The 18,174-nt window shown below is 42.6% G+C and overlaps 1 protein-coding gene across 2 annotated transcripts in view; it reads right to left on the minus strand.

Moving 5' to 3' along the window:
- Positions 1–18,174, minus strand: part of CRIM1 (cysteine rich transmembrane BMP regulator 1) — a 187,788-nt gene that overhangs the window by 134,302 nt on the left and 35,312 nt on the right. For both annotated transcript variants that reach the window (XM_049651883.1, XM_049651882.1), the window contains exon 2: positions 13,044–13,217. In XM_049651883.1, coding sequence (XP_049507840.1) covers positions 13,044–13,217 — 174 coding nt within the window. The remainder of the gene's footprint in view (positions 1–13,043; positions 13,218–18,174) is intronic.

An 18,174-nucleotide genomic window follows, 5' to 3' on the forward strand; every position in this document is an offset into this window, starting at 1 on the left:
GAAGTGGGAGAAACCGTAGCTTTGACTCGGAGTTTACCTTTATGTGTGATGGCATGCATTTGGCCCTGTCTCCTTCCATTAATAGATTTCCTTGCTGGCTTAAAAATTAAAACCCTCTTTTTTCCAAAAAGTTTTTCTTTCCTGGAAGACCTCTTAATCAAGGTAGTATTAACTACGAAATACTGGCAAGCCTGGAAACAGGTTAAAAACACATCGCCTCCCAAAGAATCCTTACCTATATTGATAGAATTAACGGACATTTGACATGATCACTTTTTGATGGACTGCAAATTAAAACCATCAAGTTGCCTGCCTCGTCCAGGATCCCAGATTATGGTTTTGGAGCACTAATGACACTAAGTAATGAGGTTTTTCACGGCCTGAGTTTGGGAGTGACCACTCCTGGTGGCCCACACCCTCCAGGTGGTTGACGGAGACAGCCAGCCAGGGACAGGAGGACACAGAAGGTGCAGCTCCCACCCTTCTCAGAGGAAGGGGGCCATGCTGCGGGGAGTGGTCAGGCTCCCTTTGCAGCAGCTCAGAAGGCCAGGATTCCAGATCCTTTGCTTGTGGCAGGGAAAACCCTTGTGGGGGCCAGGTTAGCAGGACACAGCTGGGCAGAGCAGCGACTCAGCAGCTCTTCATGACAGAGCACCCGCCAAGCCCTGGGAATAACTGAAAGGTCACCTACAGCCAAGTCAGAAACCACAAATATGCAAGGGCCTGCTCAGGGTTACCCAGAAGTGGAGACGTTCACCTGCTAAAGGCCAAGATGGAAATGGAAACGTTCTAAGCTTGGCCCCCAAAGAACACCATTTATCTGACTGAAAGCACCAGGGTTTTTTCTGTCCTTTAATAGTAAGTGGGTTTTCAAAAATATATACTAACAACACAGTATTTAAACTTGAAACAAGCATCCGCTTGTAGCAAAAACTGTTCGCCTACAACTCCCGGTACTCCCATCCTAACCCAGGAGCAGGAACAAGGAGAGGACAGACGGATGTCTGGGCTGTACACAGCTTGGAATCACACAGAATGAGTTAAAGCAAAGGAGGGGTGGGGGAAACATGGTAAGTGGTACAGAACATTATTGCCTATTTACTTGTAACTGCACAGAAAGCATCATTCCAAGGGTCAGATTGAAGATTTGGTTTTTTATACCACTTAAAAAAAATTTTTTTTAATGTTTATTTATTTTTGAAGGAGAGGGAGACAGAGCATGAGCAGGGGAGGGGCAGAGAGAGAGGGAGACACAGAATCTGAAGCAGGCTCCAGGCTCTGAGCTGTCAGCACATAGCCCGACACAGGGCTCGAACTCACGAACGGCGAAATCATGACCTGAGCCGAAGTCAGATGCTTACTCAACTGAGCCACCCAGGGGCCCCTATACCATTTATTGTAACACCACTGGGGCTGAATAAAATGCTCCTCTACACAGACACAGACACGCACACTCCTCTCTTAAGCACTAGGATATAAAATATTTAATCAGGACTTTTTTTTTTTTTTTTTTTTTGCTGGGCACAAGAAATCACAACAACCAGAAGGTCACTGTATGACTTCCAACAGTTAAAATGCAGGTATAATTATTCAAACAACTGCTCCTCTCCAACTGGTCTCATGCCAAGTTCCTTGAGTTTCCTGTTTTGATTTCGCAGACATTTGAAACTGGTTTCCGCCTTTTGGTAGTCCTTTTTCTCCCCCTTGTACCAGTTATCAAGACACCAAAACAACAATTTGTACCTATAACATAAAATTCTAAAATACTGATTTAGTTGTCAACCTAAATAGTCTACTACTTATGAAAATAAATAACGGTGTCTATGCTTTCTTTCCCTGTGGCATTGATGGAATTCAAAATGAAACACATATATTTAGATTTCAAAGTGACTTTATATACGTGCTCCAAAGAAGAAAAGATGTATCACATTATCAATTTTTGACTGTTTTTACAAAGAGAGGGGGACAGCAATACAGATTTAAAGCTGCATAAAAGCCTTACTGTCTAAATGAAAGACGCATCTTTAACGGCACTTGGACAGCTAAGGGAAAAATCAAAATCGTGGTAACGAGGACCCTCGTCCACCTGGAGGGGAAGGTTAAATGGCTTTTTCTACGTGGACAAGGGAAGGGTTAGTGTTTCCATATGTGATAAGCACTGGTAACTGAATTCCTCGAAAATAATTTTTTAAACTATTTATAGGAGCGAAAGCAATCCATTCACAAGCATAACACTGGTTTCAGATAGAACTACCCTAAGAAAAACAATCTGCAATGAGTAACTTTAATGAAGTGCGTGACTAACTTGAAAATTATGAATTGGTGGAAGTTGTGAAGTAGGGGAGACACCGTTCCTGCCGTGCAGCGGGCTCGGCTTCCACAGAAGGACGAACCAGAGTCTGAGAGAATCCTTTTTTTTTTTTTTTTAAAGTAGTTAAGCTCATATATTCTATTAGTGAGGATTATATAACAGATTTGAAAGGCCAAGTACTTCCCAAAGGTTTTTTCCCTAAAATGTTCTATAACTAACCCCATGTCTATCCTTCTTTCAACCAAATACTTACAGTACTGACAAATTATAAGGACTTCATAAATTTAACTCTGCTAGATCACAATCTCACAGTGCACAGCAGTTATATTTGGGGGGAACATAAAATTTGACTTTCAGTACTGCTGAGCCTGTGAATTAATGATTTTACTGGATCATTTTTACTATAGTCAATACTATAGTAGCAAAGATTTGGGGATAATGACATTTAATACCATGCAGATTAATATAATTTATTTATATTTTTATTTATTTTTCAGAGAGAGAGAGAGAGAGATAAGAGTGTGAGGAGGGGAGGGGCAGAGAGAAAGGGAGGCACAGAATCCGAAGCAGGCTCCCAGGCTCCAGCTGCCAGCACAGAGCCCGACATGGGGCTTGAACTTACAAACCGCGAGATCATGACCTGAGCCAAAGTCGGACGCTTAACCGACTGAGCCACCCAGATGACCAGATTGATATCATTTTTTAAAGAAATACATACACCTAAGGTCTAAAATATATTTCTAATATACAGGTAAAGTTAGAGAAACAATAATTTTTATTAAAAACAACTTCCCCAGTGGTGCCTAGGTGGCTCAGTCGGGTAAGTGCCTGGCTCATGGTTTTTGGCTCAGGTCATGATCTCATGGGTCATGGGACTGAGCCCCACATCAGGCTCTGTGCTGACAGTGCAGAGCCTGCTTGGGGTTCTCTCTTCCTCTCTCTCTGCCCCCCCCCCCCAACCCCCCTGCTGGAGCTCACACATGTGCTTTCTGTCTCATTCTCTCTTTCTCAAAATAAATAAAGTTAAAAATTTTTTAAAAACAAAATGCAATTTCCTCAGCATCCAAGTCTTGGGATTCGTTTAGTTCCTCGTCACGTGATCCTATGCGCACACTAGGAAATGCCTCAATTGGGTTTTAATTTCTTTTAATATTTACTTTGGAGAAAAGTTTTAATTTTCGTAATTATATAAGAAGGCCATTACTGTGTATCCGTATTTGGAGTCAGGCTTTATAACATATGCTTTGTATTTAAACACATGCTCTGTGTTTAAAAGCAATGAAAGTAGTAGAAATCGGCAGGAAGCACAATGACGTTCTCTCAGATGTGCCTCCCTCACAGGGAGGCAGATTCACACAAACCCTCTGGGACTCTGCTACTCAGAGTGTGGCAGCACGGCTCCTCCTGGGGGCTCCCTGGGAAGTTCTTCCCAGCCCTAGTCCAGCCCCTGCAAGTCAAAATCACAGTGTGTCCATTAAGCTCTCTCAGGTCTAAGGCTCAGGAGATTCCTGCGCACGGGACGCCCATGCCTCGCCGTGGACCTCCAGCCCTTGTGGGAACATGGGTCAGGGCAGAGCTGGGTGCCTCTGTCGTCCTTACATTTTTATTATGGGATGGCAGCACATGTCCTGCTGCAGCTAACGTGTCTCCATCCAGCATGGCTCCGGCGGCCAGGGGGTCAAGAGGGAATTTGGTTGCACTACCTCAAAGATGGAACAAGTGTTAAACGATGCGCCCATCTCCGTTTGATCACGTTTCCTTGAGTGTTTTGGGGGGAGCATCATCCCCACTCCAAACACAAAAAGTCTGAGAATAAAGTTTTATGAATAAAAGTAGACAGTATCCAATTTCCTTCTAAATACTAATTAACAAATATTACAGATGGCATCACAAGGTAGACTATCTGATGAGGCCTCACAGGGCACCGCTGTACTACAGGCTACAGACTGAGAAAAAGATAAGCACTTATTTCTTAAAATAAGTGTAAATGTAGCACTTACACTTGTGTGAAAAAAAATAAGTGCAATGTAAAACACTAAAAATGGAATAATCAGCTCACATAATATTAACATTTCCTTAGGGAGGATTGAAACAGTAAATCTGGAGCACAGAATAATTTATAAAAATTAATTAATTAAATCCTTCTCAGGGATGTAGGTTTTTAAAACCTGAAAGGAAAAAGTCCATAAAACAGAAGTCATTTGTCTCTATGTCAAAATTAGTTTAGCTTCAGGGACGCCTGGGTGGTTCACAGGGGGTTAAGCATCTGACTCTTGATTGTGGCTCGGGTCATGATCTCACTATCCGTGAGATCAAGCCCTATGTTGGGCTCTGTGTGGACAGCGTGGAGCCTGCTTGGGATTCTCTCTCTCCCTCTCTCTCTCTGCCTCTCTCCAGCTTGCACATGTACTCGTGCACACATGCACTCTCTCTTTCAAAATAAATAAACTTAAAAAACAAATACATAAGAAGAAAAAAAAACTACAGGTATCTAACTATATATACAAATCCTCTCATCTTCTTACTTATCTTTAATTTCTGCCCAAGCATATATATTTCATGCAATGTAAGTTTACAAGACAGGTAAATGCTTAAAAATACCATTGAAGACATTTTTAAAAGAAAAAAATAAAAAAAAATCAAAAGCAAGCTCCTATAGGGTATCTAAAACGTGATTTAATTTATGCATCTGCACTTTCAGGGTCATTTAGAAAATGGCCCATCAGATGCAAAACAAAGTCCAGCTGGGAATCTGAGGTGTAGTGATACAGCATGTGCTTAAGATACTTTGAGTTAATACATGAATGAAGAAAGAGAGCAGCTCTAAAATGAAAACAGCAGACGCAGAAGGTACTTGTAGACAATGAGGAGAGTGTTCTTCCAGACTGAAAGAGCCCATGACTATCCACAGTGCTGCTTCTTTATTTTCCCGTCCAATTGTCTACTCATCCTAGTGTCCTACCCTGGATGGCTCTAATCTCAAGGATGCATCTGACCAGCTTCTGCACTCCCAAACACTTTTAAAGCCTTTTTTGAACAAGGGAGTACAAATCCGTCAATCCATCAATTGTTAATAGTTAAAATGATACATTCCCTTTTAACCTCCCACTATCATGGACACCAACAGTTGTGTTTGAGGTTAGCCGCCAGCAACGGTCCACGGGCTCCCTCTCCCTGTGCTGGTGTTACACTTCCCGCACCACTATCGCTACAGAGGCCCTTTCATCTCCCTCTTGGTGTGCGAACATGGCCGGCCACTTTCGTCCTCCATCACACACATTATTGTCACATCAACCTCTGATCCTCACATCACTTCCATACTCAAGTCATTAACAGCACCGCACTCTACAGGGGACGATGACACAATCCTTATCTCCAGGCTTCTGAGTTCTAGGCTCCTAAGTCCTATCTTCCCCTTGATCTCCAAAGACACCTCAAACACAATAAAACAAACTTAATATCCACTGCATCCAAACTCCCCTACAGCTGCTCTGCCTGTAATCCATTCTAGTGGATATCACTACTCAACAGACCAACCCGCATGCCCCATAAGCGTCACATTCTGGCCATGACACCCCTGAAACATCTATCCTGACAGTCACTCCTGCCTCCCCATCGGGCAGTCTTCCATTTCCTCATGCTCCAAAGTCAACCAGCCACTAAAGCCCACTGCCTTGACCACTCTAATTCCTCCCATCTGGACCCTTCTGCCCATCCTCCCCTTTCCATCTCCAAGGCTGCTCTTATATTCTCCCTTCCCTTCTGCTGAGCCACCCAACACATTTCTCCGAGTTGGACTCAGTCACCAATTACTCCACACAGCCCTCCTTGATTCATCCATTTTATGACTATCGAACAGTTCTTATTTGTTTACTCAATACAACGATGTCAAGTATCACATGCCAATTTTTTACTCTCTTTTCTCTAAAATAACTTGTAGAAGAAAATAGTAAATACACCTCCAAATTATAAACCATTTAACATTGCCTCCAAGTGCTTTTAGCTAAACTAAAGGAGAAATTTCTTAAAACCTAAGTGTCTTCTCCCTTTTGTAAAATGTTCATTATGTGGCTCCAAATAGGAATAAATTTCACATAATCTATACTATTCCAGTAATCCACATGATGTGTGTGTGATACAACGATACCCAAAAAGTATATTTAAGAACACACTTTATGCATCCCACACAGATATCACTTCAACTAGTCTCTGGCTGATGATAAATCCGCATGGACTGGGTTGATTTTAGTTTTCTCTAGAATCTCCCGACAAAGTTATACCTCCGTGTGAAAAGGACTGACTTCTCAGGGATGTAGATCTTTGCAGTCCTCCGTATACTTAGCATGGAGCTACTTAATGAGTTAATTACATTAAAAATTTCTTAAGTGACAAATAGCTCTACTTGGGTAGAGCTTTGGGTTTTGTCCAAAACAAAACTCTGGAGTCTTCCTTAAATCTCCTGCTCCTAGTAAAGAGCACCACACCCTGCTTAAAACCCCAAATCTAAGAGTACTTTCTTGATTCCTCTTTCCCTCACGCCCTAGGCGTAACCCATCAACAAATCTAGTTCGAAATTATATCTCAAATCCACCCATCCCTTTATCTCCAGCTCTGAAGTCTGAGCCACCATTACTTCTTCCCTGAATTACTAAAAGAACGCCCCCTACCTGTGACTGTTTCCACTCTTGTATCTTGCCACCTCCTACACGTCTCCACCAGATTCATTTTTTTAAGCCACACAAATCAAGTTAGGTTACATCCAGTTCACGACCCTCTAACATAGCTTCCCTATGTCCTCATCACAAAAGCCACTCACCTGACCATCACTTACATCGTGTGATGTGGCCTCCACCCTCTGCCCCTCCCTCATGACATTCCAGTCTCACTGACCTTGCTGTTTCTTGTTATTCTTTCAACACGCCAAGCTGGCTCAGAACTTTCACACTCGCAGTTCCTTCTGAACGGAAGGCTCTCCTGTCAGACCATCCTAAATTTGATGCTCTCTTACGTTCAGATTTCACTGCGAATGCTCTCCCTTCATGGGAAACTTCCCTGACCCCCATATCTGAAAGCAATTTTCTCAGTAATCCTAGTGATTCTCGTATCATCCTAATTATTGCTTTTCATAGCTCCTCTCACATTGTACGGCATTCTCCGTTCATTTTTGCGTTTTCACGTCACCTCTCCCCTTCTGAACGTAAGCTCCATGACAGCTGTACCCCTGGCCACTAGAACTGTGCCCAGTACAGAGTCGGCACTCAAATATTTGCTGGACGAATGAATATCGAATGTTTTCCAGGGTGGTTTACATCCTTCTCTGAACTTGTTTTCATACTTCTGATTACTTTTCGATTTCATGACCACCCTAAATTATATTAATTTTTTAGAAAATTGGGGCACCTGGGTGGCTCAGTCAGTTGGGCGGCCGACTTCGGCTCAGGTCATGATCTCATGGTCCGTGAGTTCGAGCCCCGCGTCGGGCTCTGTGCTGACAGCTCAGAGCCTGGAGCCTGTTTCAGATTCTGTGTCTCCCTCTCTCTGACCCTCCCCCGTTCATGCTCTGTCTCTCTGTCTCAAAAATAAATAAACGTTAAAAAAAAAAAAAATTAAAAAAAAAAAAAAAAAAAAGAAAAGCCACTGACCCCAACGTGGAGACATATACAAACTTAAAGGCCCACCTTCTTCACTGTATCATGGAAATCTTTGGTATCCACTCTGACTGTAATTATTAAGCTCAGAGCAGCCCCTCCAGAAAACCCTTGCAGCAACTGCAGAGACGGGTACTGCTCTCGCTAGTTTTGTCCCCTCCTCTGATGGTACAACAATTGAACTTTCGTGAAGCTCAGTACAGCACAGACCAAACCAAGGATGAACAGACAGTGAAGCATAGAATTATTATGTTTTATTATCAAGGTGATATGACCTGCAGGTCATTCCATTTATTAGACTTCCTTCTCCTTGAAGAAATACACAGGATTCTGGCAAACCATTCTGCATGGAGCCATGGATGGTTGTATCCTGTTGTCTCTAAATTCGTGACAAACTGATTTTATGGTGACTTGTTCATATATTTTAGGAAAGGAAACATTTGGTAAAATCCAGGACCAACTCCTTCCCTTTAAATTTTTTTTTAAATTAAAAAATTGTTTTATATTGTTACTAATTTTTGAGAGAGAGAGAGAGAGCGTGAGCGAGCATGAGACAGGGACGGGCGGGGGGGGGACAGAGGATCTGGAGCAGCTCTGTGCTGACAGCCCCATGTGAGGCTCGAACTCACTAACTGTAAGAGCATGACCTGAGCTGAAGCCGGATGGTTAACCAACTGAGCCACCCAGGCGCCCCTCTTTCCCTTTTAAATGAATTAAGCAAAACATAGTAACTTTTTAATACCCAGAAACTGCCAGTATTCTTTATAAACCTATAAATATGATATTGAAATGCCCTGCAAGGACATCCACACATTTTTTAAAGTGTTGATGCCATTATGTTTGGAACTCATGCTCAGAATTTACTCCCAAAGCATGGAAATGGGAGACCCGTGTTTTCTCATTACATTCTGGCCAGAATACTATTCTTTCTGCCCCACCCCCAACACTGTACATGTAAGCTCTACAAAGTGCCCAGAAGAATGGGCCTAAAAAGAAGGCTTTAACCAGAACTAACTATTCATCTTCCCACAAGAGAACACCAAGAACCAAGTCTAAACTACCAGGTCACCCATCGTTACTGGATTCTTATCTTCACTGGGCTCTGCAAAATTCATCCACGCCCTGCACAACCCTCCCTCCCAAATCCTTCTACCATGCCTTCTAGAACTCATGGGTCTGTCATCACCGGAGTCCCCTCTGCCATCATTGTCCCCTCACCTTTGTGTCTTAACTGAAACCTGGTACTCCCTGGCTACTCTGTCCCTTGACGTCCTCTCAAGTAGAGATGGCTTCATCTCCCACACTCCACAAACCTGAGGGTGGGGCCGGTGTCCCCTGTGTTCTCGCTGCCACTTTCGATCACTCTTCCTTTTCCCCTTTAAAAAATAAAACCTCGTGGGCGTGAAGCACACGCGATGAGACTGCGCGCCTGCCGCACAGAGTTGTGTCTTCCCCATTCGCCGCTCTGTCCTTCCCGACCCAGGGGGCCCGTCTATCACAGTAACACTCTCCTGCGTGACCCTCCGGCTCTGGGCCCCTCTCTTCCTATCAAATGTACCGGGAAACTCCCACCCCTGGTCAAACCCAGCTCCCTCCACCCCCACTGCACCTGCACCGCGGCTGGAGGGGGCACACGACTGTTGGCGGGCTGCCTTGCAAATTTATAACCGCTAGCCTCAAGTAAGCTGTGGGCACTAGTGGGGACCCTAATCCGCTTCCCTGGTTAATGCACCTGCCCCTCTCTGAGATGAATTTACATTCTCCCTCTCCCCCTCCTCAGTATTTCACACCTCTTTTCCCCCTCAGAGTCAGCGGACGACCTTGCTGTCTGTACCGTCTCTGAGAAAACGAAACAATCATGCTCCTCTCTCCTCACTTTGTTCCTGCAAATCACGCGTTTTCTTACATTAACTGCTTTCTCACTTCTTACTAGATCATTGTCATTAAACGTGCTGTCGTATCTGTCATAGATTTAAAGCCCCTCTGGACTCTACGTCTCCCTAAAACAAACGCCCCATTCTCCAGTTCCATGTCGTCACAAACATCTCAGAAGTCTCCCCACCTCCATAACCTGTACTATCGTTCTTGTGGCATTGCAGGTTGGGAAGCCTAGAATCATCTTCGTGCATTTTCATCCTTCCCCTGTCAGCAGATACCGTAGGTTCTTTCAGCAAAACGGTGCGTACCCACCTCTTCCTTGCTGTTTCCCCACTAGCCCCCAGTCCAGTCTCTCTTGGCCCTGCGTCTCAGTAACTGAACCAGTTCTCCGGCGAGCCTCCGGACTGCAGTATCTCCCCGGCTAACCCCACCACCCCAGTCTGCCCATCACTGACTTCGCCAGGCTCTGCTCATAAAACTGCAGTGGTTTCTGATAGTTCCTATTACCAGGCTTAAGCTCCTTGTTTGAAGCTGCCGGTCCCAGGCCGCCTGGTCCCAGGCCACCTCCCCATCTTTATTTCCTATAACCTGTCAATATAAAACCTCGTTCTCTTAGACCAGCGTCCCACATGCCTTACATGAGGCATGCGGCCTCATTTCTAGGTTGCATTCTTTTGTCCACATTGTTCTCCTTCCTAGAATCCATCACCATGCATGTTCTAAATCGTTCCGCCTCTACCTCCTCCACACCCTTCCCTGCAACTCCGGGCCACACTTCTCTGGCCCTAAACTGCTAGAAGTATTCCAAGTCTCCATTGCTATTAACGACTTAATTGGATACAGCAGTATTCCATCACTAATTCTTTCATATGCAATATAAACTTGAATATAGTTGAGCTTTTTCCTTCAAACTTGTTTCTCAGGAAAGGGAAATCCCTAATACTGACTTCTTATAAGATCTTGAATATTGCAGGTGCTTTATTTTGAAAAACACAAAAGTAGAAGATACATTAACCTTAAATCACCTCAACCAATTCTACTTTTGGATTACATAGAGGCCATCTGACAGAATCTGTTAACAACAACAACAAAAGGTAAAGAAATTTAATCAGCTACAGTAATTATTCCTGAGGGAATGCTCTCAAAATTGGAAAGTGCTAGATCTTGTAAACAGCCTATTTAGAATCACTTTAAAAATCAATGCCATTAATTTCCATACCGTAAAGATCATAAATATACACCTAACTAATTAAAAATGCAACTGTCCCAGTTTTATGTCAAAAGACACAGAGTTCTGAACAAAACTTCATGTGCTAACTTAAATTCAAAATCTGCTACATCTCAAACAATTTAGACAGTAGGGAAGAGAGTGTGCTGAAGAATAGGGTGTTATAGGACTTGGAAGGTAGCCCGAAAGAGGACAATGACAGTGACAGTGACGCATTTAAAACATTTAAGGAAAAAAACCAAAACAAAACAAAAAACAAAAAACCCAACTTTGTGAAATGAAGAGTGGCAAAAATAATCTAAATTGCTATATTACTTAATATAATGTGATTTTAAGTATGTCTAACTAGATATTTGACCACTAACTACATCTATCTCCCTGAAAGTTTACGTACACTAAGGCGAAATACTTTTTTTCCCGGAAGGCAGTGAGGTAGGGACAGGGGTGAGGGCAGAGCCACAAGACAATGAAAACGAGTTAGGGAACATGCTGTCTAACGTGATGACGTAGATGAGAACACGTGACATGGTTACTCCTAGGCTTCTTACTGACCAACTGCGTGGAGCTCAGTTCTCCAATTCTCAAATTTAAGGGCCAGACTAAATGGTATCTACCTAAGACTCTCTGCAGTTCTAAAATTTTATTTCTATTGTTTCCTACTATAATCTCTTCTAATGATTCAGCAGTATTGGTAATTACAAAGAGAAATTTGTACTTCTGCTATTTTAGAGGCTATTGTAAATTTCTTATCCTCTATTATCATTTAATAGGAGTTGGAAACTTCATACAATTCAAAAACGTCAGTCCTGCTGTACTGCCCTCATGAGACCTCACAAATCCTTGGTATTCCAAACCACATTACCAATCTCTCCATCTTAGAATGACATCGCGTTCATTCAGCTCTTTTCTTTCTTTTTCTCATTCAGCTCTTTTTTTCCCCCCTCTAGAGGAACCTGGAGCTAGAAGAAAGTTCCATGCTGGTCTGGGGCAGGGCTGAGACCCAAGCCCAGGCTTGACCCTTTGTTAATCCTGGTTGCAAGCCATGGCACCAAACTCTCTGGGCATGCCACCCATGATTACTGTAGTTAGGAATCATACTTCCAACTCTCCAACCCTTCGTCTAGGTTTTATGCAGCAATGTGCAAAAGTTATGGACTGTATTAGTATAGTTTTCTTGTTTGTTTTTTAATTTTTTTAATGTTTGTTTATTTTTGAGAGAGAAAGAGAAAGAGCGAGAGAGAGAGAGAGAGAGAGAGAGAGAGCACGAGCACAAGTGGAGGAGGGGCAGAAAGAGAGGGGGAGACACAGATTCCGATGTAGGTTCCAGGCTCTGAGCTGTCAGCACAGAGCCGGACACAGGGCTCCAACTCAGGAGCCTTGAGATCATGACCTGAGCCACAGTCAGACGCTCAACCAACTGAGCCATCCAGGCACCCCTAATTTTCTTGTTATTTTAGTGTAATTTCTGACTTCATTTCACAGGTGAAGCACCCAATGACCCATCCACACCGATGTTCAACGTAAGCGTTCAACCATCACCGTGTGATCCTCCCGTCTCTGCTAAAGAGATACACATTCTTGCCAGATGAGCTGCGTTTCTAATTAGCACCCTCCTCATGGAACACCACGCTATGGTAAGTCAAGCGGAATGGACCTGGTGACGACAGATGCCGATCTCAAGCACACCACTCGTGAAATCATCCATTACGCAGAGGTGACCCAGGCAAGCTGGCACGGACCGCCCTGCTCATGCGACGACAGCACCACCCCGTTCCACAGCATCCAGGAACACAAATGCACGTGTGCACACAACACACACATCATCACATCAGCACCCAGTCAACTTTCTGCATTCTGTTTGCGGTTCTAAAAGCTACCAACCTCTGCAAGTGTGTCTCTGCCTCTTCAAGCTCAAACACCACCACCACTCAGAGTCACACGGTGCTAGGCCTCACAGTTGTAAAAAATCAGTACTTACCTTCAATCCTCTTCAAAGCTGAAAGGCACATATCCTTCCTCGGAAACTCAAAGGGATTGTTGCAGGTTCGAATGGTGTCACATTCGCATTTCCCATTGATTATATTGCAGCCAGACACGAGGTTTTCGTTGCAGGGTTCAAAACCAAGCAGTTGGTCATCGTCCCAGTTCTCATCTGTAAAACAACGAACAGCCACATAATATTTGCTTGCAGCTTCATTCAAAGGCCTGTTTGAGAGCAAAAGTGTGCAAAGATGTCAAGATTAACACCTGATATTGACACCTCAATTTATGAAAAGCGATTTGGCTGCAATATGACAAACGAATGAAACCCAATCTCCCAGTAAGCGAGAAAAAGGAAATACAGCCACACGTGCAGACATTAAATAGCCAGTGTTTTGGGATCAAAAACTACCACCTCTCTTATGTGTTATTTTAAACAAAGATTCCTGGATTTTCCTACTTTCAACAAAATCACAGGAGTCACATTTGTCAATCTACAAAATGAATAAATCCACAATTTTTTTTTACTCCATCTGGTAGAGACTAGCTATAGGTTTAAAACAGCTCTGCAACTGAACACATCAAGACAACTAATAAACATAAAAACGAAGACCACTAAAAGAATCGAGAACAGATACCACGGTGGATATTTCTCCAACGCATTTCAGTTCGGATGCTCATGTCCACCAATGCCCAAAACCAAAGCTAGGGCCACAGTTTAGTGAAGACTAGGCTAAGATCAAATCAGTATCCTGGTCATGGAATGGAGTCAAGTTTAAGAAACAAAGGAGATCTCGGACCTACTTTCAAGGGATTCAGCTCAGACAAATGAAACAAGCATGACAGAATCACAGGCTGACTCAATCTTTAATGCTACTCTTCATAGTTCAAACATCTCTTCTAGGAAACCAGACTCTACGAATCTCTGGGACATTTTATCAGTTTCCCCCCCTTAACATTATCTTTAATAGATGCTTTATCCTGCCTTGACCGGGTACTAACTGTTAAAGAGTAAACATGTTTCTGATAACCATATCTGGAGTGAATTTTTAAAAGTGTTTGAATTTAAGATATCTTAAATATGTTGCAAACTGCGGCAGGTATAAAGCCATCTTCAGAAAGTGTTTTCCTAGAAGACAGTGTAAACAAATGGCTATAATTTTTTTACAGCTAAATTTTACTTCTGGTGACATCATTAACTCACTGCATAAGTTAGGCCAAAGGCAGTTCTCCCTCACTGAAATAATCTTGTCAATGAGTCTTTAGAAAGGCATCATTTACAACATAAAGAGCTTCATGGCAATTCTTTGAAAACGGAAAATAGAAAACCTCCTCTCTTCTGATTTCAGATCAGGCTCACTTATTTGATCCACGTCTCAACTCTTAGTAAAAACGATTTTAGAAGTTTCAACAAAAACACCACTTATCTGTTTTAAAATCTGTTTTCCTGTTTAGCCTGTATTTGCGTTTAGAAATAACGTGTAAACACACGAAGGTGCATTCCTATCTTCGAGACAACAGTAAAATTACTAAATTGCCCTGAAAGGAAAACCAGAAAAGAACACAATGAGACAACACGGAAACGTAGGTGATAATTTAGTCTTCGGCTACAGTATAGAATACGTGGCCGTTGAACATGCTATTAGTACCACTCCCCTAATCTAGTTCAGTGACATTTGTCATGAAGACATTTTGGGGACTTTATATTCACATTTGTAACTCCAAGTTAGTTCAACCCTAGGAACTTAGAAACTTATAAGAAATCAAGTAACATCTGACCCACTAGAAAACTACCTCTTCTCTTCTATCTCTCCCTTATTTCTGTTTCTCTTTTCCCCCATCATATTCTAAAAAGGAATTTTTATTCCTTTTTTTATAAATATGTACACAGTTAATCTATCACCAAATCGAGTGGATTCCAATTTTCCCCCACAGTAAACCCCGCTTTCCTCCATTAGAACTAGAATTCCCCGAAGACATCATTGTCCTAAAAGGACTGCAACATCCTCTCTCACCTGTCTCCCAGCCACCATCCTCTTGTCCCTCCATGGCCCCATTCCCCACACCATCACCCCAGTCATCGCCCTCAAAAAACAAACCTGCCCCGTGGTTCTCTCTTGCCAACAAGGAAAAGCCCAAACTTCTTATTGCAGAATAAAAGGTTCTTCATTGTATGGCTTCTACTTCTACAGACTTCTCTTTCACCAAGCCCTCACATATCCCAATGCCCTAGGCACACTGCAATTCTCACTACAAATCCTTCATCACTGCTTCCACACCTTTGCTCATGGAGTATCATCTGCCTAGAACCCTTCCTTTCCCTTCCGCCCGTAACTCCTATTCATCCTTGAACACCCAGTTCAAACATCACCTTTTTGGAGAAGTCTTCTCCATGCTTCCTCAGGCATGTGCGCCGACCTCTGGTCCCCTATGACGATAGCTTTATGTAAGTCAAACTTCCCCACTAGGTAAGAGTCCTTGTGTGTAGAAGTCAGATCTCATCCAACTTTGAATCCCCTTGACCCCAGAACTTAATACAGTGTTCAATAACTGTATATATAGTACTGTAACATATATATGTGTGCATGTATGCGCGCGCACACACACACACACACACTATACTATAAATCCAGTCACGTATTTCATGTCATTGGTCTGGTCAATGTTATGGTCCATGCGTTTTCGAGGAAGACCATTTTCCCTGAATGTGGAATCACAATTAAAAAATGGCAGTTGACACTCTTCCTGGCTCCTTACTGATTCCTGCTTTGTTCCCAGGAGAAGCCTGTCGGCAGCAGCAAGAGCCTGCTCGTGAGTGTGCAGAGGGAAGCCTGACCATCTCCTCAAAAATGTTAGGCCACCATGTCCAGTTAGGAAGCACTGGACTCTGAACCCCAAGATGTCTTATATACCTTTATTTTCTTTTCTGAGGAAAGTTTTTCAATTCTATGCCCCCACTCTAATCAATACTTTGTTTTTCTTCTTGGCAAATAGTTCCCTTAGCAACCACTGCTTTATAAGATCAAGTACAATATGCTTTGGAGACAAAGACTTTTATGTTTTTCTATCACAGGACATCATACTTTAACGGCCAATCAACAGGGATTCAAAGCAAAGATTTAGTGAGGTTTGATTACAGAAATCAAATCTGGGCCCAAGAGTTCTTCTGACAGTGCCTGGCAAATTTGATGTTTTTAAATCTCTCTTATGTACATCCACATATATGACCCAAGGATCAAGGCTCTAATTCTCTGATTCCTGATTTCTCCTTGGACTGGTCAGCAGGTGAAAAAAAGAAGTAAAAAACAGGACTACTGCCCTTTAAATATTTATTTCAAGTAGTTTTTTTTTTTTTTTTTCTTTTTTCTGGGTACTCTCCAGGTGACAAGATAGTCTCCTAGCCTGAAAAGATCACTGAGATACCTCTGCAAATGTATCTTTTAGTTTGTAACTCCTGCAAATTACCAAATCAGGATGTTGAATTATTTTTCTAAATAGGAGAGAAATCTAATGATTTCATGTATGAATTAAAATTCATGCATGTTCAAACATGTCCAAATACGTTAAGTACTGCAGTGAAAAGACAGGTATATATAACTGCTAATGGGACATCTCCACTTGGATGTTTAGAAGACATCTCAAAATATGATGCTTTACTTCGAGACAACCACTGTATTTCAGGTATTTCTGAAACAGAATTACTTCACACACTTGTCCCATTTCACCCCCCAGAACAGTAACATGATACGTAAGAAGATGTGTAATGAGTGGCAGGGACATACGTACATGGTGTCACACTAAGATTATCAGCAGCCTGATCACCAGTGCCTTTGCAAATGCTGTCACACAGAATAAAGGTAATATTTTTATACTGCTATGAAAACAGTTTGGACCTCATGTATTACCTGAAAAGGTCTTGGGATCGCCCAGGGGTTGCTGTCTAAAGAGCATGTCTTGCTGATAACACCTGGGCCAAGACAGCATAGGCTCCAAGTCTGAGAGATAACAAAGGACGTCGGGTACCTCTTCTCCTGACGGTTACGCTAAACCATAAACAGACATACCCCTTTAGTGGGATTTAGCCAATATGTAATTGGGAAAAAGGAAAACGAAGTCAATAAAATGCAAAAGTTGCATGGACTCATACCTGATTTTTTTCAGCACATTAATGCTATGAAAAGATCAAGAGCAAGTTTTCTCACAATGAAAGGAAAAGTCTTAGCAATAACGAACACCTTAAGAAAAGGCTGATGATCTTGTTTAAATTTCTTTTTTTGGTGCAAGAAATGACTGCTCTAGTGGCTGAACTTTCCATGACATTAAACTACGCAGGCAGGTTACAAATGCAAATGAAAAAACTGTATTTAAATATGATGAATTTTATGTATTATGTATTATGTATTATATTTTATGTATTAAATATGATGATATTTAAATATGATGAAGAAACTACCCTTGGATCTTAGGTTTAATTCTGATCACCCTGGTCTCTATTGGAAGTGACTGTCTTCAAGGTCCCAGGCCCTGAAGGAAGCAGTAGGAGCCTGGGAGTACGTAGGGCTGCAAGCAAGGGTGGGCTGTCCAGGCTCCAGGTGCAAATGCTATGGGGGGGCTTACCTGTGTCAGTATTTTTACTTGGACTCTCATTGTCTGTATTTATCTTCTCTGTATACAGTTCCATAGGTTTTGACTGACCTGTCCTTAACCCGATCCTTCCCAACATCCCTCTTGTTTTTAGTGTAGTAAATGATTTTGCAGAATGTGTTTTTTAAGAGTGCACACATGGTGCCAAAGCAAAAACACCTGTCCTTCCAACAGTCACATTCAGTCTTGTCTTGGATTGGTTCTTTCTATTCCACAAATCATCTTCTAGGATTCTTGATGATGCTTGAAATTCCCTCCTTCCACATTTGACGTAAAACATTTTGGGGTGCCTGAGTGGCTCAGTTGGTTAAGCATCCGACTTCGGCTCCGGTCATGATCTCATAGTTCGTGGGTTTGAGCTCCGCATCAGGCTCTGTGCTCACAGCTCAGAGCCTAGAGCCTGGAGCCTGCTTCGGATTCTGTGATTCTGTGTCTCCCTCTCTCTCTGCCCCTCTCCCACTCACGCTTGCACACTCTCACTCTCT

The sequence above is a fragment of the Panthera uncia genome, assembly GCF_023721935.1.
Source record: "Panthera uncia isolate 11264 chromosome A3 unlocalized genomic scaffold, Puncia_PCG_1.0 HiC_scaffold_12, whole genome shotgun sequence".
Lineage (NCBI taxonomy): Eukaryota > Metazoa > Chordata > Mammalia > Carnivora > Felidae > Panthera > Panthera uncia.